The sequence below is a fragment of the Gekko japonicus genome, unplaced genomic scaffold, assembly GCF_001447785.1.
Source record: "Gekko japonicus isolate JY-2015 unplaced genomic scaffold, Gekko_japonicus_V1.1 scaffold276, whole genome shotgun sequence".
In the NCBI taxonomy this organism is placed as follows: Eukaryota; Metazoa; Chordata; class Lepidosauria; order Squamata; family Gekkonidae; genus Gekko; species Gekko japonicus.
This window is the reverse complement of record NW_015171510.1, coordinates 1,002,110-1,026,632: the sequence shown is the minus strand read 5'-3', so window position 1 is coordinate 1,026,632 and position 24,523 is coordinate 1,002,110. Positions and strand designations below refer to the sequence as shown.

Below are 24,523 nucleotides of genomic sequence, written 5' to 3'. Positions count from 1 at the left end.
ACCAAGAAGACAGAGCATCACTTGCCCCAGAGCCCCTATCTATACCTTGTGGCTAATAGCCACTGATGGACCTCTGCTCCATATGCTTATCTAATTCCCTTTTGAAGCCGTCCATGCTTGTAGCCACCACCACTTCCTGTGGCAGTGAATTCCATGTGTTAATCACTCTTTGGGTGAAGAAGTACTTCCTTTTATCCGTTCTAACCCGACCGCTCTGCAGTTTCATGGAGTGCCCACGAGTTCTTGTATTGTGAGAAAGGGAGAAAAGTACCTCTTTCTTTACCTGCTCTTTCCCATGCATAATCTTATAAACCTCGATCATGTCACCCCTCAGTCGTCTTTTCTCCAAGCTAAAGAGCCCTAAGCGCTTTAACCTTTCCTCATAGGGAAAGTGTTCCAACCCTTTTATCATTCGAGTTGCCCTTTTCTGCACTTTTTCCAAAGCTATAATATCCTTTTTAAGGTGTGGTGACCAGAACTGCACACAGTATTCCAAATGAGGTCACACCATTGATTTAATTATTATATTGGCTGATCTGTTTTCAATACCCTTCCTAATAATCCCCAGCATAGCATTTGCCTTCTTTATTGCAGTCACACACTGTCTCGACATTTTCAGTGAGTTATCCACTACAACTCCAAGATCTCTCTCTTGCTCAGTCTCTGCCAGTTCAGACCCCATCAATGTGTATTTATATTTAGGATTTTTGGCTCCAATGTGCATCACCTTGCACTTGGCCACATTGAATTCCATTTGCCATGTTGACGCCCACTTGCCCATCCTTGACAGATCCCTTTGGAGTGCCTCACAATCCTCACTGGTTTTCACCACCCTGAACAACTTCATATCATCCTCAAATTTAGCCACTTCACTGCTTACTCCCAACTCCAAATAATTAAGGAACAAGTTAAAAAGCAGTGGAACAAGTACTGATCCCTGCGGTACCCCACTGCTTACCACCCTCCACTGAGAAAATTGCCCATTTATACTCACTCTCTGTTTTCTATTAATTAGCCAGTTGATTTTTGAGCTTACTTAGGAGCCTTTGATGAGGAACTTTATCAAAAGCTTTCTGGAAGACAAAGTAAACAATATCTATTGGATCCCCCTCGTCCACATCTTTGTTCACCCCCTCAAGGAACACTAACAGGTTAGTAAGACAAGATCTTCCCTTACAGAACCCATGCTGAGTCTGCCTCAGTAGGTTTTGTTCATCTATGTGCCTACTAATTCTTTCCTTAATAACAGTTTCCACCAATTTACCCGGTATCGACGGCAGACTGACTGGCTTGTAATTTCCCGGCTCTCCTCTGGAACCCTTTTTAAAGATGGGAGTGACATTAGCTACCTTCCAGTCCTCAGGAATGGAGGCTGATTTTAAGGAAAGATTACATGTTTTTGTCAGGAGATCCACAAGTTCACATTTGAGTTCCAGAAGAAAGAGCTAGTCCTTAAAATGAAGACCCATGACCAGACCTCCAGGCATCTTTAATTTTATTTAGAAGCAGTCATGGGAGATTGCTGATTTGACTGTGGAAGTAGCATGTAACTCTTCTCACACACGAGTTCCTTAAATTTCTACCCTGGATGTATTAGCACCAGAGCCATCAACAAGATGGAATAACGAACCAAGGCCCAGCTTACCATATAACAAAACATCCTGCAAGGACCTGCTTTCCAATGACAGCCGTGCAAGCCGAGGGGCATGGTCTTTTCGAACTTTCAGCCAAAGATCTTCTGTTTTCTCCAGCCTGCCTGAGTGACCAGCCTCTAACTAACAAAACAAAGTAAGCATAGCTTTACCATCCAGCAGTCACATCTAAATGGATTTTTCACAATCCAGCTCTTTAAAACTCATTCGTCTCAACAGATCAGTGCAAGTAATATATGCTAGGGCATATTCTTTTTCCAACCAAGTCATGGTTGGATCCAACCAGATTTTCCACTGGCAGAAAATGAGGAGGAAGTCCCATTTGACCACCCAAAAGGTTGTGCTGAGGATAATCCAACTTGAATAGACAACAGGTATGTGGAACAAAGGAAGTATTGAGGAGGGGAATTGGGCAAGATTAAGTAAAAAAGCTGGCTAGATCTAACCTCTAAGCATTCCTTAAAAGAAGAAAGCTATACAGGGTTTTTACTTGTGACAATTCTACGAATCATATGATTGTTAACTGAAAATGAATTTTTGGATTCCCCATTTGGAATTCAAACACTGCAGAATGTAAGTAGAATGGTTTTCACAGCACTATGATCCTCCAACTACATCTTATCACACCAAGCTCAAGAGCATGAAAGAGCACAGCAGATACATTATAGTTAGAAGCAACTGAAAGAAGTCAAAAGTACAATAGTGCTATCAGGAAAAATGAAAAGAGCACACAACATATTTTCTCTAAGCATATCCAGCCCTGAGGTCTTGATACAAGGTACTACACTAAATTCCTCCATGGTTTCCAGAGAAGAATGATCAACTGTTTTTAAAACCATTGTACTATTCCTCCAAAATATTGTTTTCCTACTTGCTAACTGCCATCTACAAGTTATCCCAGAGGGTACTCTTAATTCTTCTAACCCCACAACAATATTAATTGTATGGATACTGCAGTTTAGAAAATGAGATTTGCTCAGACATTTCCTATTATTATTTGAATCAGAAGATGTAGAATGTCACATCACCTCAGACTATCAGTGAGCCATCTATCTAGCCTAAAGTGTCTGCATGAGTGTGAGTATGGAAGGTAAAGAAAAGAACTGGATTTCAGTAAAGCTTTTGACAGGGTTCCCCATGATGTTCTGATGGGTAAACTAGAAGACTGTGGACTAGACTCTAGGATAGTTAGGTGGATAGGGAACTGTTTAGAGAACCGCACTCAAAAAGTAGTTGTCAATAGCATTTCATCTAAATGGATGGAGGTGTTCAGTGGGGTGCCACAGGGCTCGGTTCTGGGCCTGGTACTTTTCAGTCTTTTTATAAATGATCTGGATGAGGGTGTGGAGGGATTACTAATTAAATTTGCAGATGACACTGAATTGGGAGGAGCAGCAAACACACCAAAAGGGATTACTCATTAAATTTGCAGATGACACCAAATTGGGAGGAGCAGCAAACACACCAGAAGACAGGGATAGAATTCAACGAGATCTGGATACACTGGAAAAGTGGCTGGATGTGAACAAGATGTGATTTAACAAGGATAAGTGCTGAGTTCTACATCTGAGTAACAAAAATGAGGAACACGCATACTGGATGGGAAATAAGCTTCTGGGTAGCAGTGTGTATGAACAAGATCTGGGGGTACGGGTGGACTGTAAGTTAAATATGAGTAGCCAGTTTGATGCAGCATGATGCAGCGACAAAAAAGGCTAATGCAATCTTGGGGTGTATCAACAGAAGCATAACACCCAAAGCACAACATGTCATAGTCCTGCTGTACACTGCATTGGTCAGACCGCACCTGGATTACTGTGTGTAGTTCTGGAGGCCTCACTTCAAAAAGGATGTGGACAAAATGGAGTGGGTGCAGAGGAGAGCAATAAGAATGATCGAGGGCCAGGAGACAAAGTCCTATGAGGAAAGGCTGAGGGACGTGGAAATGTTTAGTCTGGAGAAGAGGACGCTGAGGGGGCCATGATTGCTCTCTTTAAGTATCTGAAGGGCTGACACTTAGAGGAGGGCAGGGAGCTGTTCTTGTTGGCAGCAGAGGATAAGGACTCGCAATAATGCGTTTAAATTAAGGGCAGGAAGGTACCTGCTGGATCTTAGGAAAAACTTTTTTACAGTTGTTCAACAGTGGAATCAGCTGACTAGGGAGGTGCTGAGCTCCCCCTTGCTGGCAGTCTTTAAGCAGCAGCTGGACAAATACTTGTCAGGGATGCTCTAGGCTGATCCTGCACTGAGCAGGGGGTTGGATTAGATGGCCTCTCCCAGCTCTGTGATTCTATGATCCTATGAACTGTCACTTATTTTCTGACTTCCGACTTCTTGGGGGAAAGTGTGTACGGAGTAAGGGAAGAACTAACATGAAGATTCACTATGCTTCCCATTGTCTCACCAGCCATTTCACCTGGTCTTCAAAGCTGCATAAGTATAAAGCAGCAGCTTTGTGGATGGTAAAGTAGCTCTGGTAAAGCTGGTACAGACCCAATCAAGACATTGTGCTGGTCTGGCCTGTTCGCATAACTCAAGAATGGCACTTCTGATACTTGGGTTTGCCACACTCGCTTTGCCCTTCTTAAACACCTGTACATTTGCCAGTTTCAGCAGCTATTGCTCTGGAACAGCAGATGGTGGGCAGCACCACCTCCCACATTCAGCTTCATTTATAATCCTTCTCCCACTCCCAGATGGCAGACAGCAGTATTGCTGATTGTTAACATAGCCTTTAAGACTGAGTGAGGTAGTATATAGCAAGGTTGGAGGATGTACCTTTGTGATGTTTGGTGCTTTCTGTAAGAAAATTAAAATTATATTAGAAGATTTATCAGGAGGGATTAACTAGATTGTGATGCCCAACACTGCAGACAACAGTCTCTTAATTTCAGGCCACGATAACTCACTCTTCACAGTACCATCACTGAGGAACAAAATCTATTCTAGTGCACTGCATTAAAGAAATATTTCAATAATGTACTCTCAGCAAGGTTAGACACAATTATCCATTTTGTAAATGTTTTACTGCTTTAAAACAACAAAACACTCACACATCAGAATGGTTTCTATTTTGTATTTAATCCTGCACCAATTTGCTTTAAACTGCATAATATCTTCCATGTTCTAGGCAGTAGCCATTTTACCTCAGTTTTCCTCTTGAACATTTTTTTCCAGTTAATTCATTTGTTGCCTTAAGATCTTTACTGGCAGAAAGTGCAGGGCATAAATCTTTTAAAGGAAACTACACTGCCATAATTAACAACTTTCCTATCATTAAAGGCCCAGAGAATACATTTGTAGTAGCATCCTAACATTTCTGTTCTACAGAACAAGCTCTGTGTGCCACTGCACCCATCTTTTCCAGTCTTAAGAGTGCAGGAGAGGCAAGACAGTATTTAGGTGCTGTTCTTGGTGAAAAAGAAGCAGGAAGAAGTGTGGGTGACTCTCAAAAGTACTTACTTGAAAGACTGGTGTATAGGGATGTACACCAACTGCATTTTTGCAGATCGGTTTGTGGCTGAACCACGAACCTATACAAACCGGGATCCTGGTTCATGAACTGTACCAGTTTGTATGGGTTCATAACTCCTGCTTTCTGTTCCCCACCAGTTCTTGTAGGAAGCAGAAAGCAAGCTTTTTGTGAAAAGCAAAAATCAGGGAATTAGACCCCTGCTTTCTGCTCTTCACAAACCACCACAAACGGTATCAGAATTCATGAAAGTTCATGGCAGTTCTTCACTTTGCAAACACTGCTTCACAAACCATGAACTGGCCAGAATTGATGATGAACCGGTTTGTCAGCCGGTTCATGCCCATCCCTACTGGTATAAATTTGCCAATCCTTTGCAGTTCCCTTTATGTCAAACTTACCTGTCGCAAAGAGGCTGCAAAAGCTTCATGAGAACTGTTTAGCCTTGTCCGGAACTGGCTGCAGATGCTCTTAGCCAACTTGGATGCACTAAGACTCTCTATAGCATCCTGGGCTACTTTCCTTTTCCATTCTGTAGTGATAGCCGGTGGGCTCACCCATGAAATCCTTTGTATTATCTAAGAGAAAAGAAGATAGTTGTATCACTGTCTACAGTATTAAAATCTTTTATCTGTATTGTAATTGTGCTATTGAACAATGACAAAACTGAGGTCAAAATGATGTACACATATGTGTACACAAGTTATTTTTGTTTACAACACAGCTATGATTTAACAGTGTGGCTTTTGCAGTGGCTAGTCTTTAATCCACTCTGTAAGCAGACAATGCTGAGTAACAGAACTAAGCATTCCACAAACCTAGTTCCAGTGTGATCATCTGAATGATGACAGACCTACTGAAGATCAAACGTACAACTAATGGTATCAAAGTATTCAATTTTATTGGGTTAAGTTTCTTTCCCCTCCTTGGTTCTGTTCTGTCATCAAAATATTAATACCTGCTTGATCTGTTCCCACAACATTCTTGTTACCGTTGAACCCGAGTGAAAAGTGACTTCAACATGGTAGGCCGCATTCAATATCTGTAAATGGAAAATGAATCAATCATGTTCCAGTCTGTGAAGCACAACTGCCCAATTCTATGGATTAAAAAATTTGGAATGACTGGACAAGAGTCTTCTCATTCATTTGATCTCCACAAGCAGCATGCAATGAACTTGTGTATTTTCTTCCAGTTACAGCTAGAAAGATAGCTTGTTCATCTGTTTTGAATAATATAACACTGAAGAATTCAGAGAGTACAAGCTTCAGCCAACCACCATCCTAGAAACATACTTTAAACTAGTTTATTAATTTTCATATTTCTTTACCTGTTTTAGATAGTTGCTTGTAATATGCACAGAAATATCTTGCTGAGATTTCTCCAAACTCTTCAGACATCTTTCCAGAGTCCCTACAAAGCTCTCACGCAGGTAGTCCACAGAACTGATCAACTTGTTTGCAACTGCTTGATTTAGTCGTGAAATTATCAACTCCTGTATTTGCCTAATGCAACATTTTATGTCTCTGGAACTAATAGGCTCTCCATTTTCAGGAATGATAATATCTGAAGAAGGGGTGAAAATGGAAAAATTGCATGACATCACAATCCTGGTATATCAGCACCTATCCAGAATTAGTGCAACAGCAGCTTTAGTTGCTCCCATGAAAAGACAAGTGGCTTACCTGTAACTGATTATCTTCAAGTGGTCAACTGTGCATTCACACCTCTGGGGTATAGTGCGCCTGCGCTGATCTTGATCGGTACTTCTTAGAAAGTGAAAGGGATTTTCACGCCCACTCCCCAGTCACAAGCCGGCCTCACTGCACATGACTAGGGGAGGGGCACAACAATCCCGCCCGCCAGTTCCTTCTGACCGCTGCCAGCAGTCTCAGAGCAAAGAACAAAAGGTCCGAAAAGGTTGGGCCACAAGCCGGAGGGAAGAGGTGAGCAAGGCCCTTCAGGAACTGCTTCATTTGAGGGTGAGAAAAAACAGAATAGCTGTCCACCGTAGGATGATTAGCAGAGATGGCGGTCAGGAACACCTTCAGTGAGGAACAACTAAGACCCAAGTCTAAGCGGGACAACAGGAATCCAAAAACTGCAATCAAGTTTGTAGGAGGCGGAGGTAAAGCCAACAACTCAAGGTAAGTTAAAAATTTCTTCCATTTCCCATCATAGGAAGCATACGTAGCTGGTTTGCGACAGTTCAACAGAACATGATCTATCTTGCTTTTAAGCTGTGCTAAAGGATCCTCCACACTCTGAGTTTGAGGGGTGGTACATCGTGGTGGAGCACCTGGCCCACCTGAGCCAGGAGGAGATCTGGTGCTGGAGGGAAGTGCATGAAGGCACCCTGTGACATGTGGAGTAGAGTCGGGAACCAATGCTGATGTGGCCACCATGGAGTCACAAGGATGCACCGAGGTTATTCCTTCATGATCTTGCTCAGCACTCTGGTATCCAGAGTGATTGGTGGGAATAGGTACACATGCCTGTGGGACCACGGGTAAAGGAGACTGTCTCCCAGAGATACAGGGTCCTGTCCCGCCCTGGTATGGAACTGGTGACACTTTGCATTTTGGTGCGTTGCAAATGCATCTATTTCTGGGTGACCCCATCCGTCAAAAACTGGTTGGAGATAGTCCCAGTTGAGTTCCCACTCGTGAAGGGATGCTCCCCCTCTGCTCAGAAAATCCGTGTGCACACTGAGCGACCCGGGCAGGTGAGCCGCAATGATGAACACATCCCAAAATTGGCATTTGGCCCAAATCTCCAAGGCTAGTCAGCAGAGTCCCCTGGACACTGTTCCCCCTTGCCGGTTCAGGTAGCACAATGTGGTAGTGTTGTCGGTCAGGACTGCTACCGTGCGGTGAGCCACAAGGTGGCGAAAAGACCTGAGGGCATATTGGATAGCCAACAGTTCCAAAAAGTTGATGTGGTTGTGGGCCACATGAGGTTCCCACCTGGCGCCCATGCACACACCTTTGAGATGTACTCCCCATCCCCATAGGGATGCATCCATGGTGAGGGTCATTTCGGGGCTGGGTGCATGAAATGGGGCTCCCTGAAGAAGGTTTCCTGGGGTTTCCCACCACTTCAGGGAGGCCAGCACTTGTGCAAGGAGTATGAATTGTTGAGATTGGGGCTGCCATTATGGATGGAACCTCTTGAGGAACCACATCTGACGTGGTCTCATTCGTAGTCTGGCGAAGACAAGTACTGCTGTGGTGGCAGCCATCAGCCCTAGGAGTCGCTGGATCTGTTTTGCCAATGCATCGCCCTGTTTCTTCACTAGGCCGATGAGAGCGATAATGTTGTCTGCCCTTTTGGGAGGAAGAAAGGCTCGGCAGACCTTTGAGTCCAAGATTGCCCCAATGAATTGGACTCTTAATGAGGGAAAGAGCATTGAATTTTTAAGGTTCACCCTCAGGCCCAGGGCATCTAGGGTAACCAACGTCAAATCAATACAGTTGAGCAGTCTCTCTGGAATTTGCTACTAGCAACCAGTTGTTGATGTATGGGAAGATCCGCACACCCTGGAGACAGAGGTAGGCCGCAATGACAATCATCATTTTTGTAAAGACTCTGGGCGCTGTTGAGAGCCCAAAGGGGAGGGCTTTGTATTGAAAATGGCCGTCCCCGACCGCAAAATGCAAAAACCTTCTGTGAGATGGGTAGATAGTGATATGGAAATATGTGTCTTGCAAGTCCAGGGTTACCATCCAGACATCTTTGCCGAGAAGCAGGAGTATCCTTTGCAAGGTTGTCATGCGGAATTTCCGATTAGAAATAAAACGGTTGAGTCCCCTGAGGTCCATAATAGGCCGGAGGCCTCCGTCCTTCTTGGGGACCGTAAAATAACGGGAATAAAACCCGTGGTGACGTTGCATCATCGGAACTGGTTATATAGTGTCCTTTTGAAGGAGATTTTGAATTTCTTCCAGGAGCGAGCTGGATGGTGAAGTAAGCACAAAATTGGGGGCCTCAGCCATCTGGATAAATTCTATGAGGTACCCCTTCTTGATAACAGAGAGCACCCACCAATCCGATGTTATTCACTGCCAAGCAGCCAGGTAAGGAGATAGGTGGGTGGGGGGTAAAGGCAGATGACGTGAGTCAAAGGATCTGCTTGGGAGCTTTAGGGGTCTTAGCCCTACAGTGGGTGGCAGACGAAAACTTAGGTTTGTGCCCATAAGGCCGAGAAGACACAGTGGGTGATCGTTGCCATTGCGTCTCCGGAGACGACTTAAGAAAGAATCTGCAGGACCATGATTTGTTCCATGGTTTTGTCTTGTTTAGTTTAGTAGCTGACGTGACCCCTAAATTACGAGATGTCTTAATGTTTTTGTCTAGATCTTGCAAGACAGTATCAGTCGTGGAACTGAAAAGACCCTCACCCTCGAATGGAAGATCTTCAATGAGAGTTTTAGTATCCTGTGACAAGGCTGTGGAATGCAACCAGGTATGACACCTGAGGGTAACTGCTGAAGTCAGTATTTTGGGTGCCACATCCAGTGTGTGCTTAGCTGCATTGAGCTGGTGCTTAGCCAAGAGCATGCCCTCCTTTTGAATTCTGACGGTTAAAGTCCTCGGGAAGGGCAGCAATAAATTCACACATTTGTTCCCAGTGGGCAAACTGATTCTCTCCCCATACATGCAGTATAGTTCAAAGTCTTGATGTCAAGTGCTCCAGTGGAATAAAATTTTCTCACTCCTTCAGAATAGGAGCAGCATCCACGGCGGCAGCCTTAGGCTATCGCACTGCTGATATTCAGAGGGTGGGCAGGTGGCGATCTGCCGCTTACAAACGTTATGTGCGCCCTCTTCCCTTATTATAAGTTACTGTTTGCAATGCTGTTTGCCTGTTGGGTTCCGGAGTTCATTGTCGTTTCTTCCTAGGAGCTGTGTTTTGTGACAGGAGATGGATTCTCATCTCCGGATACAGCTACATCTTCTGGGCGGCTCATCGGGCCAATCGATCGGCCATTGGCTCGCAACTGGGCCTCAGCCAGTGGGCTACGGTCGAGTGGAGGGGGTGCCGGGGCCTGTGTTGGCCAGGCCTCCTCCCTCTTCTGTTTAAGGCTGGTTCAGCCTTGCCGCCAGATGTGTTGGTTATCCACCTGGGAGGTAACGATTTGGGATTCCTGAAAGGGAAGGCCCTGGTGTGGCAAGCCAGGGATGACCTGGAGTGCATTAAGCGCCAATGGCAGGGAGCGGTGGCGCAGTCTGTAAAAGCCTGCAATAATCTATCAACGAACAGCCATACGGCTGTTCGAGTCCCACCGCGGCCGGGGTGAGCTCCCGGTCCTTGTCCCAGCTCCCGCCCACCCAGCAGTTCAAAAGCCCTTGGCAAGTAGATAAATGGGTACCTGCTCCTAGGAGTGGGGGGCACCCACCTTCCAATGAATTGGTGTGCAGCGGCGGTGGTGGCAGGCGACGGGAGGCGATCCGGCGAACATGGTGGCAATCCGGCGTTGAGCAACGAGCGACCCAGGTGGAGATTAGTCCAGGAAACGCGGCGACATGACGACATGGCGCGGTCAGAGCCAATAGGACGGAGGCCAGTTGCTACAGCCATCGCATAGTCATGTGCCGTGAGGTCCACTCCAGAAGGAGTCACTGCGGAAGAAGATCTCTGCCGAGACACCGTCGCCTTGAAAACGGAAAGAACCCACCACGGAAAGATCCTTGCTGTTCGGGTGCCTGGTAGGCATTCACCCCTCCCCTTGCACTGTGGCCCTAGTTAGGATGATTTAAATGTCTCTGTAAACCGCTCCGAGCCCTCGGGAAGGAGCGGTATATAAGTTGAAAGTGTAATGTAATGTAATATAATGTAGGGTGTGTGGAATGACTGTGTTCACCTTTGGAAGAGGAGGTGACTACCACCGAGTTAAGCTTGGTGTGGGTGAATAAAAAAACAGTGCCCGACTCTTGCACCCTATACATGTGATCTACTCTCCGGCTAGAGACGGGGGTGGAAGCCGGGGGATACCACGGAACCTTGGCCGCCTGTAACAAGACCTAAGTCATTGGTAAGGCTATCGGTGTTGAGGTGTCCATCTGCACGATATCGAACACGGAGTGTTACTGTAGATGGGGGTTGCACAGTAGACAGGGTCAGCGTGTTGGACATCCGCTTGATGAAATCCCCATAGGAATTGAGATCCTCTGACGGAGAAATTAGCAGATCATCGCCCACTTGCTGAGGTGGCGAGGGTTCCATTGGAGGGCCGGGGTTCTCGTCCCCTGAATGGGAGGAGGTATCGGAAGAAGCGGAATGCTCAGATGGTTCGAAAAAAGAAATAGGCAGCATTGGTGTCAATGGGATTGGTTCTGATGGATCTTTAAACTTGGGGGCTATTGGGGGCGGTGGTTTGGTTGTTCTGCCTGTCGGTCTCGACGGCTGGGGTTTCACAAACTCTGGCGTCGGGAGAGGATCTCGATACCGATAAAGTCAGGAGGAAGTGGATTGATGATCCCATTCCACCAGTTGGGGCGGGAACCAAGGCATGCCGGTTGTGAAGGGATAGGCCCAATACATATATTGCCATTGCCATTGATCCCACAGGGGTGTCAGCGGGTGGATCAGTCCCGATGGCCGGTCTCAATCGTCAGGTCGGAGCAGCGAAGGACGCACAAAGGTGCCGGCTCCACAGTCTGAGTGTAGGCTTTCGACACTGGAAGACCCGAAGATCTGCGTCAAGTCCATATCATGCTCAGAGTCGGTGAGCTGGACAGGACACAGCGAAGGTGATAGGGGGACACCTTGTTGCTGCTCACGGCCCGTGGAGTCAAGCGAAGCAGCCCCAACGGGATTAGGTTCTGTGGCCCTCCGAGGGGTCAGCGGAGTTTGCGCTGAGGGGTTTTTCTTATGCTTCTTGTGCTTGACTGACCAGTCGTCCTTGCCCTCCCTGCGTTTTTTGGAGGGAGTATGGGCTTCAGACTGAGATGTCTGGGCCAAGCGCTTCAACATTGGGCGGTCGACATCTGAGTGAGTCGGTATCGGGGACATCGCAGCTGTCGATGCCGAGGCAGGTGTCGACATCGATGCATGTCCTGAAGTGTCCTGTGACGACGACATCGGTGAGAGTGCTAACTCCAAAACTGTGACACGAAGTCTAGCAGCTCTGTTCTTTCTCGTTTGCTTCGAGAACTTCATGCAATGAGCACAAGAGTCCACTTGGTGCGATTCCCCAAGGCACAGAAGGCAAAGCAAGTGTCCATCGGGGGGGGGGGGGCTATTTTACTACCACACTTGAGGCACTGTTTAAAGAATCCCCACCTCTTGGCCATAGGCCAGGAGGTGGGGGGGAGAAGAGATCTGCCTAGCAGGGAGACCCAAACACACACGCCCGAAAAAAACAAAATCCAATAACAATATTGTCCTTTCACTTACAGAAAAAGAAAAAAGAAAAAAACTCCAAAAAAAAGAATAGGCCCTAAAGCCAGAAATTTACCGACCGAAGCAGAGAGGATCCTACCAGCGCGGCAGTCAGAAGAGAACTAGTGGGATTGTTGTGCCCCTCCCCAGTCATGTGCAGTGGAGCCGGCACGTGACTGGGGAGTGGGCGCGAAAATCGCTTTCGCTTTCTAAGAAGTACCGATCAAGTTCAGCGCAGGTGCACTATACCCCAGAGGTGTGAGGCACAGAGACCACGAAGAAGATCAGAAGATTTCAAGGCACTACCTGGATTGGCTGCTGTCTGGGGATTCTACACATATGAACAAAGCCTACAATCCAGACAATTTAAGTGCAGCATCACTGATGTCAATGAGACATTCAAACTTCTGCTTAATGCTTCCATTTAATTTACTGCAATTCAAAGGGTTAAATTTGACTGGATCATACCCTATATTCCAATTATAAGTTTACATTCAAAGACTTTTTACAGCTTTCAAAGCAGATTAATCTTGTTAACATAAGTATATGCATATTTATAATTTTAACTAAATAAACTGGCTTCAATGGAACACTCCTAAAAACAGCATGAGAGCAGGATGGGAAGGGCAAGAAAGTTGCACTCTAAATAGAAATCCTCTGTTAGATCCAACCCATTAAGTCATTTTATGCCAAGAGTGTTTACAGATTATTTTTTTTTAAATCCAGTGAAGAATTCTACTGCACAACGGCTTGCTCACAGAGTTCAAGTATCTGCATACAGTAGCTGAAAAGGAGACAAAAGAGGGGGGGAAATCCACCTCTTCAGAAAGTCCAATTACTTTTGTAAATAAATTACTTTTGTAAACAAAATACTGGCTTATTCTTTAAGGCAAGCGTCACTTGCCTATTCTACAAGAATTTACTTGAAGTGATAAGTAACTCTGGGGCTGCAGTTCTAAGCATACTTACTGGGCCTTTCATTGTAAACATGCTTAAGCTCAGGCTGCAAGTCTGCTTACATGTTAGTAAAAAGGTAAAGGTTCCCTTGCTCGAAAGCCAATCGAATCTGACTCTAGGGTTGCGGTGCTCATCTCCATTTCAAAGCCAAAGAGCCAGGGCTGTCCGAAGACATTTCCGTGGTTATGTGGCCGGCATGACTAAACACCAAGGTGCACGGAACGCTGTTACCTTCCCACTGAAGTGGTACCTATTTATCTACTTGCAATTTCTTGCTTTTGAACTGCTAGGTTGGCAGGAGCTGGAACTAGAGACGGGAGCTCACTCCGTCATGCGGCACACTCGGGTCTCGAACTGCTGAACTACCGACCTTCCACAGCCTGCAGTTCAGCGTCTTAACCACTTGAGCCACCGCAGCTCCTTTACGTGTTAGTACTCGCTAATATACAGTTCTGATATACCACAGACCTGCTGGCATTTAAGCAGACAATTAACTAGGCTCCATTTTCAGAATATTGAGGGGGGTTTTACTGTCTTTTTTTAAAGAGAGAGTAATTTGAAATTTATGATTTTTCACAGAATTAAGTCAGACAAAGTATAGTATCTACTTTCAACTCTACTGCTTCAAAATTAAATTCCAGGCAATCACAGCTCGCAAGTCACACCCCTTCCTCATAAAGCCTGCTTCCTGAAAACTGTATACATAAATAGCAACACTTTAAAAAGAGAAATCTACACATTGCCATTTTTCCTGAAGTGAGTAATACATTATAATAAAAGAAAATGCTTTGTTTACAAAGCTGGAATTGCACTTTTACAGGCCCTTTGCACAGATCTGTAGTGATGTGATGGTCCAGCTGTAAACAAACTTTTATCCTTGCAGCTCATGCTGAGGACATATTTACATGAAACACAAACAGCACACCTCCCAAGGGACCATACATCGTTTGCATGTTATGTCATCTTGTCATCAGGGCAGAACCATATATAAACATTTTTACACCCTTATAGCTGTGGGAGCAATGGTGAAGGAGACTGTTAACACTCTTGCCAATCTAGGTGCATATGAAGAGGACTTTCATTTACAATCAGTATGTGAATGTTTTGGGTTTTTTGGAAGGCAAGAAGAAAAAGCCAGGTACTTTCTGGAGATTACCTTTAAATTCCATATTCGCAGCATCTTCCAGCAGCTCTTCTTTCATGTTATTGAGAGTTTCAATTATCATGTCCTTCATCTCTTCTTGCTTACGGTTGGCTATGTTCATCAGAGACTCATACAGCTCATTTTCTTTCTTCCGTGTGTAGTCTAGCCGCTTTGGAGTGATCTGCAAGTCTCGCTGCATGTCAAAGGCCTGGTTGATGAATATGTCCAGACAACGGCAGTGCACTATGTTCAAGATCGTGGCTGCATCTACCAAGTGCTTCTGCAACACCTTTCTAGCGAAAGTGCTAAGCAGGCGAATCTTATCAGATTGTTCTACCAGCATGCTCTCAGCTTTTGCATCAAAGCTGGAAGCTCCACAGCTGCAGTGGTTGGTACTAAGGTAGTCTAGGTCTAGCAACTGCCGATAAAGCAATGACTTTTCATTTTCCGTGTCTCGAGGGGTTATTAGTTCCACCCCCCAAATGGACACTTTAATAAAAAAGACAGGTGGAGAGAATTTCTGTTTAATCTCCCGCAGTTCACTCATATCCAGGGCAGAGAGCTCTGCTTCACTAATGGCAAAGGTGATGACTGGAAGGACATGGTTTATGTATTCCCCCAAGGTGACCTCTGCTGACTGGAATCCCCAACATGGAGCTACCACAATGTCCACCTCCTGAAAAGAGCAAGACAGTATGAATTTAACATTAAAATTATAATTATTTGAGTTGTCTACTCAGGATTCTTCACTCCTTCTCATCAACAGCAACAAACATTTTTCCCCACCCCCCTTCTCTCAAGAGGTATCCAAACTTAAGAAAGATGGAACCAGAACAATACAATTCCTCATTGTGTGTAAAGAAAGTTCTCCCTCTATGGAATTAAAAAAACCCAACTCTAGGAGCTTCATGTCAGAATGGGACTATAAACCTGGGCCTCCTAATACTAGTTTAACAGCTACACTAACTGCTTAGAAGGATTTGTGTGTGTGTGTGTGTGTGTGTTTGTGTGGAAGAAAATTCAGTTGTAACTGCCCACATCTGCAGTGTGAAACAGTACAGCCCAGATACAGTTTACAGCCTCAGCAAAAACTAGGCATTAATATCATCCCCAATTCAAGCAATCTTTCAACACTTGTTAAAGGTAAAGGTTCCCTTGCTCGAAATCCAGTCGAATCCAACTCTAGGGTTGCGGTGCTCATCTCCGTTTCAAAGCCGAAGAGCCAGCGCTGTCCGAAGACGTTTCCGTGGTCATGTGGCCAGCATGACTAAACACCAAGGCGCACGGAACGCTGTTACCTTCCCACCAAAGTGGTACCTATTTATCTACTTGCAATTTCTTGCTTTCAAACTGCTAGGTTGGCAGGAGCTGGAACTAGAGACGGGAGCTCACTCCGTCTTGCGGCACCCGGGTCTTGAACTGCTGAACTACTTCCACAGCCAGCAGTTCAGCGTCTTAACTACTTGAGCCACCGCAGCTCCTCAACACTTGTTAGTCAGACCTATAAATCTGGAAATTTGCTCTGATGACTTCAGTTTAATAAACTTACTACATCATACATCCGATATTCTTTAAGTTACTCTTGTTCTCTTTTACAAGTACAAAAATGGACTTTTACAAGTACAAAATGCTACAATATTTAGTACATGTTTATCTCACTTTTCCTCCAAGGAGCTCAGAACAGTGCAGTTTTCCCTTCCCCAACAACTCTGTGGGGTAGATCAAGTTCAGAGCGCGTGACTGACCAAGAAAGCTCACTGAGTTTTGCAGCAGTGCGGGGACTTGAACCCAGGCCTTCCAGATCCTTGTCCAACACTAACCATTATACTACACTGGCCCTCCAACTAATAATGTTTGCTTTAGATGCGCTATTATACACATACCTAGCTACACTCAACATTTCCAGTACACCTTCCAGCAGAAGCCAGACCATGTTACATATTTTTCTACATTAAGCCATAATCTCTAACCAAAGAAATTATCAGTGTTAGGACAGAGTAGATAGTCAAGTAGTAACAAATGGTTAAAACCAAAAGTGTATACCAAGAATCACAGCCAGTTAGACATCAGTACTGGTCAGCTATCCATGAGGTACACATTTTTATAGAATTTATGACCTAAGTACCAGGATATTCCATGAGAGGGTAATTTTTGGCTGTGATAACATCATGGCCTCTTAAGACAGGCCTTAAAATTTGTCATGGCAATTGAACAGGCAGGTGAATTGTTAAAAAACATTAGGGGGGGGGAGACCAGTTCAGAGGCAAGATTTGTTTTTTAAAGTATTTTAGAAGCTTTGGGTATCCATTTTTCCAGCATCACCTAAAGAGCAAACATCTGGATTTCCCGTGATAGCCCCAGAGCTAAAGCCAGGATATAACTAAGATCCTAGAACTGTTGGCAAAGACGTTTTGGTAAAATCAACACACTACCTAATTTTTTAAAAGTTAAATCCTTAAGTAGTCTCAACCATGCAATACACCTCTTCTACCCCAATGCTTAGAATAAAATTTTAGCTGCAGTTTGCCTACTATGATTGTCATGGGACTCAAGCATGGAAACGCACAAAACTATTGATTTAACTAGACAAGAGTGCAAGTTGAGAGCAAAGCTAGATGTGCAGCTCTTAACACTATGAGAGATGACTCACTTGGATGGCAGTAAACAAAGGAGGAAGCCAGTGCTGGTCTCTAAGAGACATAAGTAAGGGGGAGAAAAAGTTAAAGATAAAGTCTCAGTATGAACAAATTAATCTTGCTTGTACAACAGTTAAAGGCTATCTAGCAAGAATACCCAGCGAGGCATTATCAGCCATTTCCTTTTAGTTTCTGCATCTTCTCACAGACCACTGCTGAACTGTTATGTGAGAGGGTTCTTCTTTAACAGAAAGTATCCTATGTTGGAAACTCACTTTTGTAACTGACCCTTGCTTATTTTCTTAATTTCAGAAAAGAGGGGCATACAAGTCAACAAGCAAGTTTAAATGTACTGATGGGGAAAATACTGAATTCACTCCCAAAAAGCACTTTCACTGAATGTGCTTTTCATAAATGCAAAGCTTGGAGCGATGGCTTCAGAGCCTTTCCTTTTGAAAGCCTGTTTCTAAAGATAAATACAATAAATTAGAAACATTACTGTTGTACATTTTAAAATAAACATATACCATACAGGAGGAGATTCACAATTGCTGATAGTGGTGAAGAGGGGGCAAAGAAGAGGGGGCAAAGCTATGCAGCAAATGCTCTTGCTGCTTTTTAGACACCGTCAACTTTCAGAGTTTGCAGAAAGCCCAAAATAACAGCTGAGAGATGGGCAGAATGAAGTGACATATGAAAGCTTGAGAGGCTACCCATTTCCTACTTTATGCAAGGCAAACGTACTTTCTTTTCCAAAAAATCCTGCCATTTGGAATTGAACCAAGAGGAAGAGTAGAGGGAGAGTAGGGATAGCTCAGTACCCAGTTAACTTTCTGGGCTAGGCCTGCTGTTTCACAGTTTAAATTCTGATTAGGAAAAGAGATTTTTTTTTGGGGGGGAGATCCAGACTACATATTACAACCGGATTAGGCTCTTAGCCAGTGGCATAAAAACAGCTGTTGCAAGTGATAAAAAAACTGGGAGGGAGGGGTGAGAATAGAAAGTTCTGTACCTAAAACTGGCCTCACCAGGAAACATAGGGGAACATAGGGGAACACAGGGGGCTTCAGGCAACAGATTTCAAAGGGGTGCTGTTGTACCCTTCAGTGGAATTTGCTGTCAAGGCAGCCAGATTATACCCACCATCCATAAATTGTGCAAAGCTTTTGCATAACAAAGGACAGTATCAGTTTGGAGAAGGTTTTAGTCTGGTGTAATGCTTAGAATAAATATTTTATAAGTAGGGTGTTTTGAATTTCTGGTTAACGCGGTTATTCTTTAAGGAATTTGCTTTGGGGGTTCTCATGGAATTGCCGGATGGGGGAAGAGACAAGATATATGTCCCTGGGCCATCCTCATTTCTTCCCAACACTTTTTTTTCCCTTTACCCAATTCTCTCATCAGGGAACATTTTCCTTCACAAAATGGTGTGTTTTCTCCATACTCCGGGGACTCCCTTTTCACCATCCTACTGACAGGCTACCAGGCAGCAGGCTCGTAGCTAGAAAATTTTCGGGGGAGGGGGGGGACACACTAATCTAATTGGGCTCCCTGCCATGGAGTCCATGTGCAAAAAAATGGGGGGGGGATTGTTTGCTGAAAGCTGACTGGAGACAATACAATGCATAGCAAAGGACCCCACCCCCACCCGCCCAGCAGCTTACTTACTTCCCTCCCACACTGCTGCTCTCAGCCCTTCTCAGCCCGCTTGGTGGCTGTGGCAGCAGTGCTCTGGTACCTCAAAGGCATGAAGGAAGGCGAGCATGCCCCCTAGGGAAGCACCAAAGCTGCATCAGTGAAAAGAGGCGAGCTGGCAGAGGAAGTGAGAGAATGTACGCCCAGCCTGTGATCCACCACCAGAAAGCACATCAGTGCCACGTCCTGGCTTCACCTTGTGGGAGAGGCCAGGAGAGAGGGTGGTACATGGCCAGACTCTGTTTTAACTCTGTTACCTTAGCTGGGCCCGCTTACGGTTGAGAGGCTTCTTTTGCCAATCGCTGCTGCACGGAGTGGTTGCTATTAGCCCATCCAAACGCCTCACCAGCTTCATGGTACTTAGCACAGTCAAAAGGACATTTACCCTCACTGTGGCGGGGAAGTTCCGGCAACAAAGGGAGAGTAGGGTGGGTGGGCAGGCGCTCAGCCTCTCGCTGCGACCCCCTCCCAGCCACCCATACACTACTCCAGGCTCCTTCCACCTCCTGGGGGAGGGGAGGGGCACATTCGGGGGTGGTATCCCCAAGGTTCCCCGTGGCTATGGGCCTGCCAGGCAGCTGCAGTAGTGGAAAGTGACACTGGTGGAGGACCTGTCACAGACAGTGGCAGACATTTCCGCTAACTCTCATTAGTACTAAGCAGAAGGCTATGGTAAACCACTTCTGCTCATCTCTTACCTTGAAAACCCTACGATAAGACAATCAAAAACTAAAAAAAGATACAGCACTGGAAGATGGAATTCCCAGGTTGGATGGCACAATCAGCCATTGGGAAAGAGCTAAGAACAACTATGAACAGCGCTATTCTTAATTATGCAACTGGACTAAAGCTGAAAGGGCATTCAGTTATTGACATGAATGGACGCAAAAGAAAAATCCAAAGCAGTCTGCCACATATAATAGGAGAAGTATGAATCAAGGTAACCTCAAAATCATAAAATGAGAAATAGACCATTTAAGCATTGCAATCCTGGGAGTGAGTGAAGTAAAGTGGACTGGATTAGGACATTTTCAATCAGAAAACTATTAAGTGTTTTAATGTGGAAGTGACAAACACAGAAGAAATGGTGCTGCTCTAATAGCGAGGCAAGATGTAACACAAGAAGTCAGGGGACATAATACAAAGTCTGACCAAATAACATCAGTCAGACTTAATGAAAAGCCTATCAATATAACCATCATTCAAGTTTATGCCCCAACTACAGATGCTGAAGAAAAAATTGAAAGCTTTTATGCAAGTGACCAGGAAGAAATTGATCACATGCCCAAAAAAGATATGCTGATGATCATAGGTGAACGAAACGCAGAAGACAGACACAAAACACTGTTGGAAGATTTGTGCTACAAGTGTGAAATGAAGCAGGAGAACAACTCATAGAATTCTGTATAGACAACAATTTGTTCATTGCTAACATATGTTTCAGAAAAATCAGACAATTATATATATGGACATCACTGGATGGCCAATATAGAAATCAAATAGATTACATAATTGGAAGCAGAAGGTGGAGAAGCTCTGTTCTCTCTGCTAAAATAAGATCAGGAACTGACTGTGGTACCAACAATGAATTGTCAATACCAAAAATTAAAATAAAGCTGAAGAAAAAACACCAAAACATTCATAGTGCCAAAATACAATTGAACCACCATTCCTAAAGAAATTAAAGACCACCTAAAGAACAGATTTGCACTGCTAAGTTCAAGTGAACATGAACCAGAAGAACTATGGGTTGAAACAAAAGATACTATCAAGGAAGAATGCACAAAGACTACTCCTGTAGCCAAAAGAAATGAAAAGCCTTGATGGATGACTCTTAAAATTGCTAAAGACAAATGAGAAACAAAAGTAAAAGATGTCAGAAATAAAATCAGAACTCTAAATGCAGTGTTCCAGTGACTTGCACGGAGGAACAAAGAGAACCTGTATAATAATTAGGGTGAAGAAATAGAAGAAAACAAAAAAAGAAAGAACAATATATCTGTTCCACAATATTCAAAAAATTAAACGGAAATTTAAAGTACAATTAGGCATGTTGTAAGATCAATATGGAAATACATTGAACAGGACAAAATTTATTTATTTATTTATTTTATTTCAATTTCTATCCCGCCTTGCCTGACAATCAGGCTCAAGGCGGCGTACAATAATAAGTTACAATAAAAACAGATAAAATTCAACAATAAAATATAAAGTGCAAATTACATACAAACAATAAAGTGCAGACGGTGATCGTTGTAGTTGGCCCCATATGACTCTCCCAAAGAAAGTGCCAGTAGAAGGTCTGGTGGAAGAGCTCTGTTTTACAGGCCCTGCAGAACTGTAAGAGGTCCTGCAAGGCCCTGATGTCCTCCGGGACCTCTTACAGTTCTGCAGGGCCTGTAAAACAGAGCTCTTCCACCAGACCTTCGATTAGGAGCTGCCACTGAACGAGCTACTAAACAGTTCCAAAAGTGTGGAGCCGCCACTGAGAAGGCCCTGGATCTGGTAATAGCCAGTCTGGCATCCTTGGGGCCAGGGACAGTCAGGCGATTTAAACTCCCCAACCTCAGTGCTCTCTGGAGGACATGTGGGGAAAGGCGGGCCCTCAGGTAGGCAGACCCCCGGCCATATAGGGCTTTAAAGGTCAAAACCAGAACCTTGAAACGAATCCAGTATGCTATTGGCAGCCAGTGCAGCTCCCTCAGCACAGGTCGGATGTGCTCTCGAACAGAGAGGCCCATCAACAGCCTGGTTGCCGCATTCTACACTAGCTGCACTTCCAGATTTGGGACAAGGGCAGCCCCATGTAGAGAGCGTTGCAGTAGTCCAATCTTGAGGTGACCACAGCATGGATCACTGTTGCCAGGTCATTGCATTCAAGGAAGGGAACCAACTGCCGAATCAGCCGTAGATGGTAAAAGGCTGCCTTGGCAGTGGCTGCTACCTGGGCCTCCATTGTTAAGGTGGCTTCCAGGAGCACTCCCAGACTCCTGACCCTCTGTGCTGGCACCAATGGTGCCCCATCGAAGGTCGGTAGTGAGATCCCTACCCCGAGCCGCTCCGACTCAGGCACAAGACCTCCGTCTTCGTTGGATTCAATTTCAATTGGCTCAGCCTAAGCCAGCCTGCCATGACCTGAAGCATCCGCTCCAGGTCACCTGGGGTAGAGTCGGACTGACAGCCCAGCAACATAGCTGTATGTCATCGGCTCTGGATGGACTTATTGATAATATCCCTAAGAGCACCTTGCAGCCCCTCACGGCCAGCTTTTATAAGCCATGAAGGGCACGGATCAAGTCTGCATGTGGTTGGACGTACCATTGAGAGCGATCTGTCGACTTCCTCAAGGCTGAGTGGACTGAAATAATCCAGAATGGAACTAGAAGACGCGCATGGAGCCTCGAGTTCGCTCACTGTCTCAACTATGGCGGGGAGATCGCGGCGGAGCAGCAAGACTTTATCTGCAAAATAGCTCGCAAAAGCCTCACAGCCAATGTCCAATTCCCTAGCATTTGGTCTGCCCTGTGGCAGCTCTGTTAATGAACGAATAGTTCTAAATAAATGTGTGAGTTAGCAGATGCAACTGTGGCCGCATAGAACTCTCTCTTTGCAGCTTTGACTGCCATCTCATAAGAGCTCATAAACGTCCTATAGGATGCTCTTGTTGCTTTGTTGCGAGCTCGCCGCCACCGTCTCTCTAGTCTGAGCCCTCATTTCATCAGCCGCAGCTCCTCGGTAAACCAAGGAGCCCACTTAGAGCAAGGGCGCAGAGGGCGTCGGGGGGCAATCTCGTCGATGGCAGTCAAGAGTCGGCCGTGCCAGTCCCCGACTAGCTCATCTAACAAGCCGCCAAGGGGCATAGGATCCCGTAGAGCCATCTGAAACCGCTGAGGGTCCATTTGGCTCCATGGGCGAGCCAAAATATGCTCGCCGCCCAAACAGGGTCGGGGTGCCACATGCACACAGGCCTTCATGGCATGGTGGTCCAACCATGGAACTGCCATAGCAGTAATCTGGTCCACTGTAACCCCCACTGCGAAGATCAAATCAAGCGTGTGACCGGCTCTGTGGGTGGGAGCTGTTACGTATTGGGGGAGTCCCAGTGCCGCCATGGACGACACCAGGTGCATCGCCATTGGAGAGGCCGCATCATCGGCATGGACATTGAAGTCACCCAAGACTATTAGTCGAGGTTACTCCAATGCCCAGCCAGACACGGCCTCCACCAGGGATGACAGGCCATCGGCCGATGCGTTGGGCGGTCGGGTACACTAACCGGATAGCCAAACTCTCCTCCACATCCCACACAAAGCCAGCACACTCTATGCCTGTGAGCCTCAACGGTGGGAGCGCCCTGAAGGAGTAAGCCTCCTGTATGAACAGAGTTACTTCCCCCCGCCCCTTAGTCTGTGACTGGTGGAGGACGGAGAACCCAAGTGGAGCCAATTGGGAGAGCGCTACGGTCTCCCCCTCTTGGACCCAGGTCTCCGTCATGCAAGCCAGGTCTACATTTTGCTCCTGAAGAAAGTCTCGCAGAATTGCAGTCTTGTTGTTTATGGACATGGCATTGCACAACACTAGTGTCGGAGAGGGATTATTCCTCCTAGCCCCACTGACCGCCACTTTTGGGATGAGGCGCAGGCTGGAAGGTGCCCAAGCTTCTCTCTTTCTCTGTCCCCTTCCCTTTGTTTTCTGCCTGGCCCCACCACTGTACTTTCCCTGCCCCAAGAGCACTGGAATACCCTGACCCGTCATCGCCATTCTGATGGTCTTCGTAGAACCACAGACCAATTTATAGCTGTTAGTGGTTGGGTACCAGCATGTGCAACAAAACAACGTTAACAGTCACTAATTCCTAAATTGAATACAAATTTGATACAGCCTACAATCTGAATGCCCTCCTAATAAATCCAGTAGCCTTTGAAGCCTGTTTATTTACCTTTAAAAAAATATTATTATATCCTCATTTGTTCCCTCCCCCCCTCACCCACCCCCTCAGCTCGCCAGTATCACTATAGCTAATGGCTAAACTGATCTATGGCAATTCTACACTAGGCACCAGATGACCTCCTATTAATTAATTTGTAAATTGAAATAGCAAACTAATTAATTAATAAACATCTTTATAGGGCATCCAATAAATCATTCATCAAATTAATCTACAATTAATTGGGGAATAACAATCAATACCAATAGGACAACACAATTAATAACACAATCAATTATTCATCCCTACCCTAGCCCCATTAATTAATTTAACCTATCCCTTCTTAATTCATCACCTGTATCCATTGCCTCTGTTGCCAGCTGCCAGCCAACAAGTGGCAGTCCAACCTCTAAGTCCAATCCAATGATCGTCCTTGAGTCCGATAGTTTGGTTTATGGGTTTCTGCCTTTGTCCCTTGAGCCCGCTCTCTATCAGCATTGCCAGCCTCTGCCCGCCTATCCGTAGCTTTCTCAGCCCACCGTTCAGGGACTCGTGGGCTGTCTGTCGTCTGAGCCCTCGTCATTTCTGCTGCTGCAGCCCTTGTAAGCCGGCCAGAGAAAACCAGACACTGTGGGGGCCGTGGTCTCGGCTGCCGC

General features: G+C 45.4%; 1 protein-coding gene across 1 annotated transcript in view; it reads right to left on the bottom strand.

Moving 5' to 3' along the window:
* DSTYK (dual serine/threonine and tyrosine protein kinase) overlaps positions 1-24,523 on the bottom strand; it is a 65,038-nt gene that overhangs the window by 12,303 nt on the left and 28,212 nt on the right. The window contains exons 3-7 of the mRNA XM_015419342.1: positions 14,622-15,285; positions 6,455-6,690; positions 6,083-6,166; positions 5,526-5,702; positions 1,646-1,775 (exon numbers count right to left, since the gene is read on the bottom strand). Coding sequence (XP_015274828.1) covers positions 1,646-1,775; positions 5,526-5,702; positions 6,083-6,166; positions 6,455-6,690; positions 14,622-15,285 — 1,291 coding nt within the window. The remainder of the gene's footprint in view (positions 1-1,645; positions 1,776-5,525; positions 5,703-6,082; positions 6,167-6,454; positions 6,691-14,621; positions 15,286-24,523) is intronic.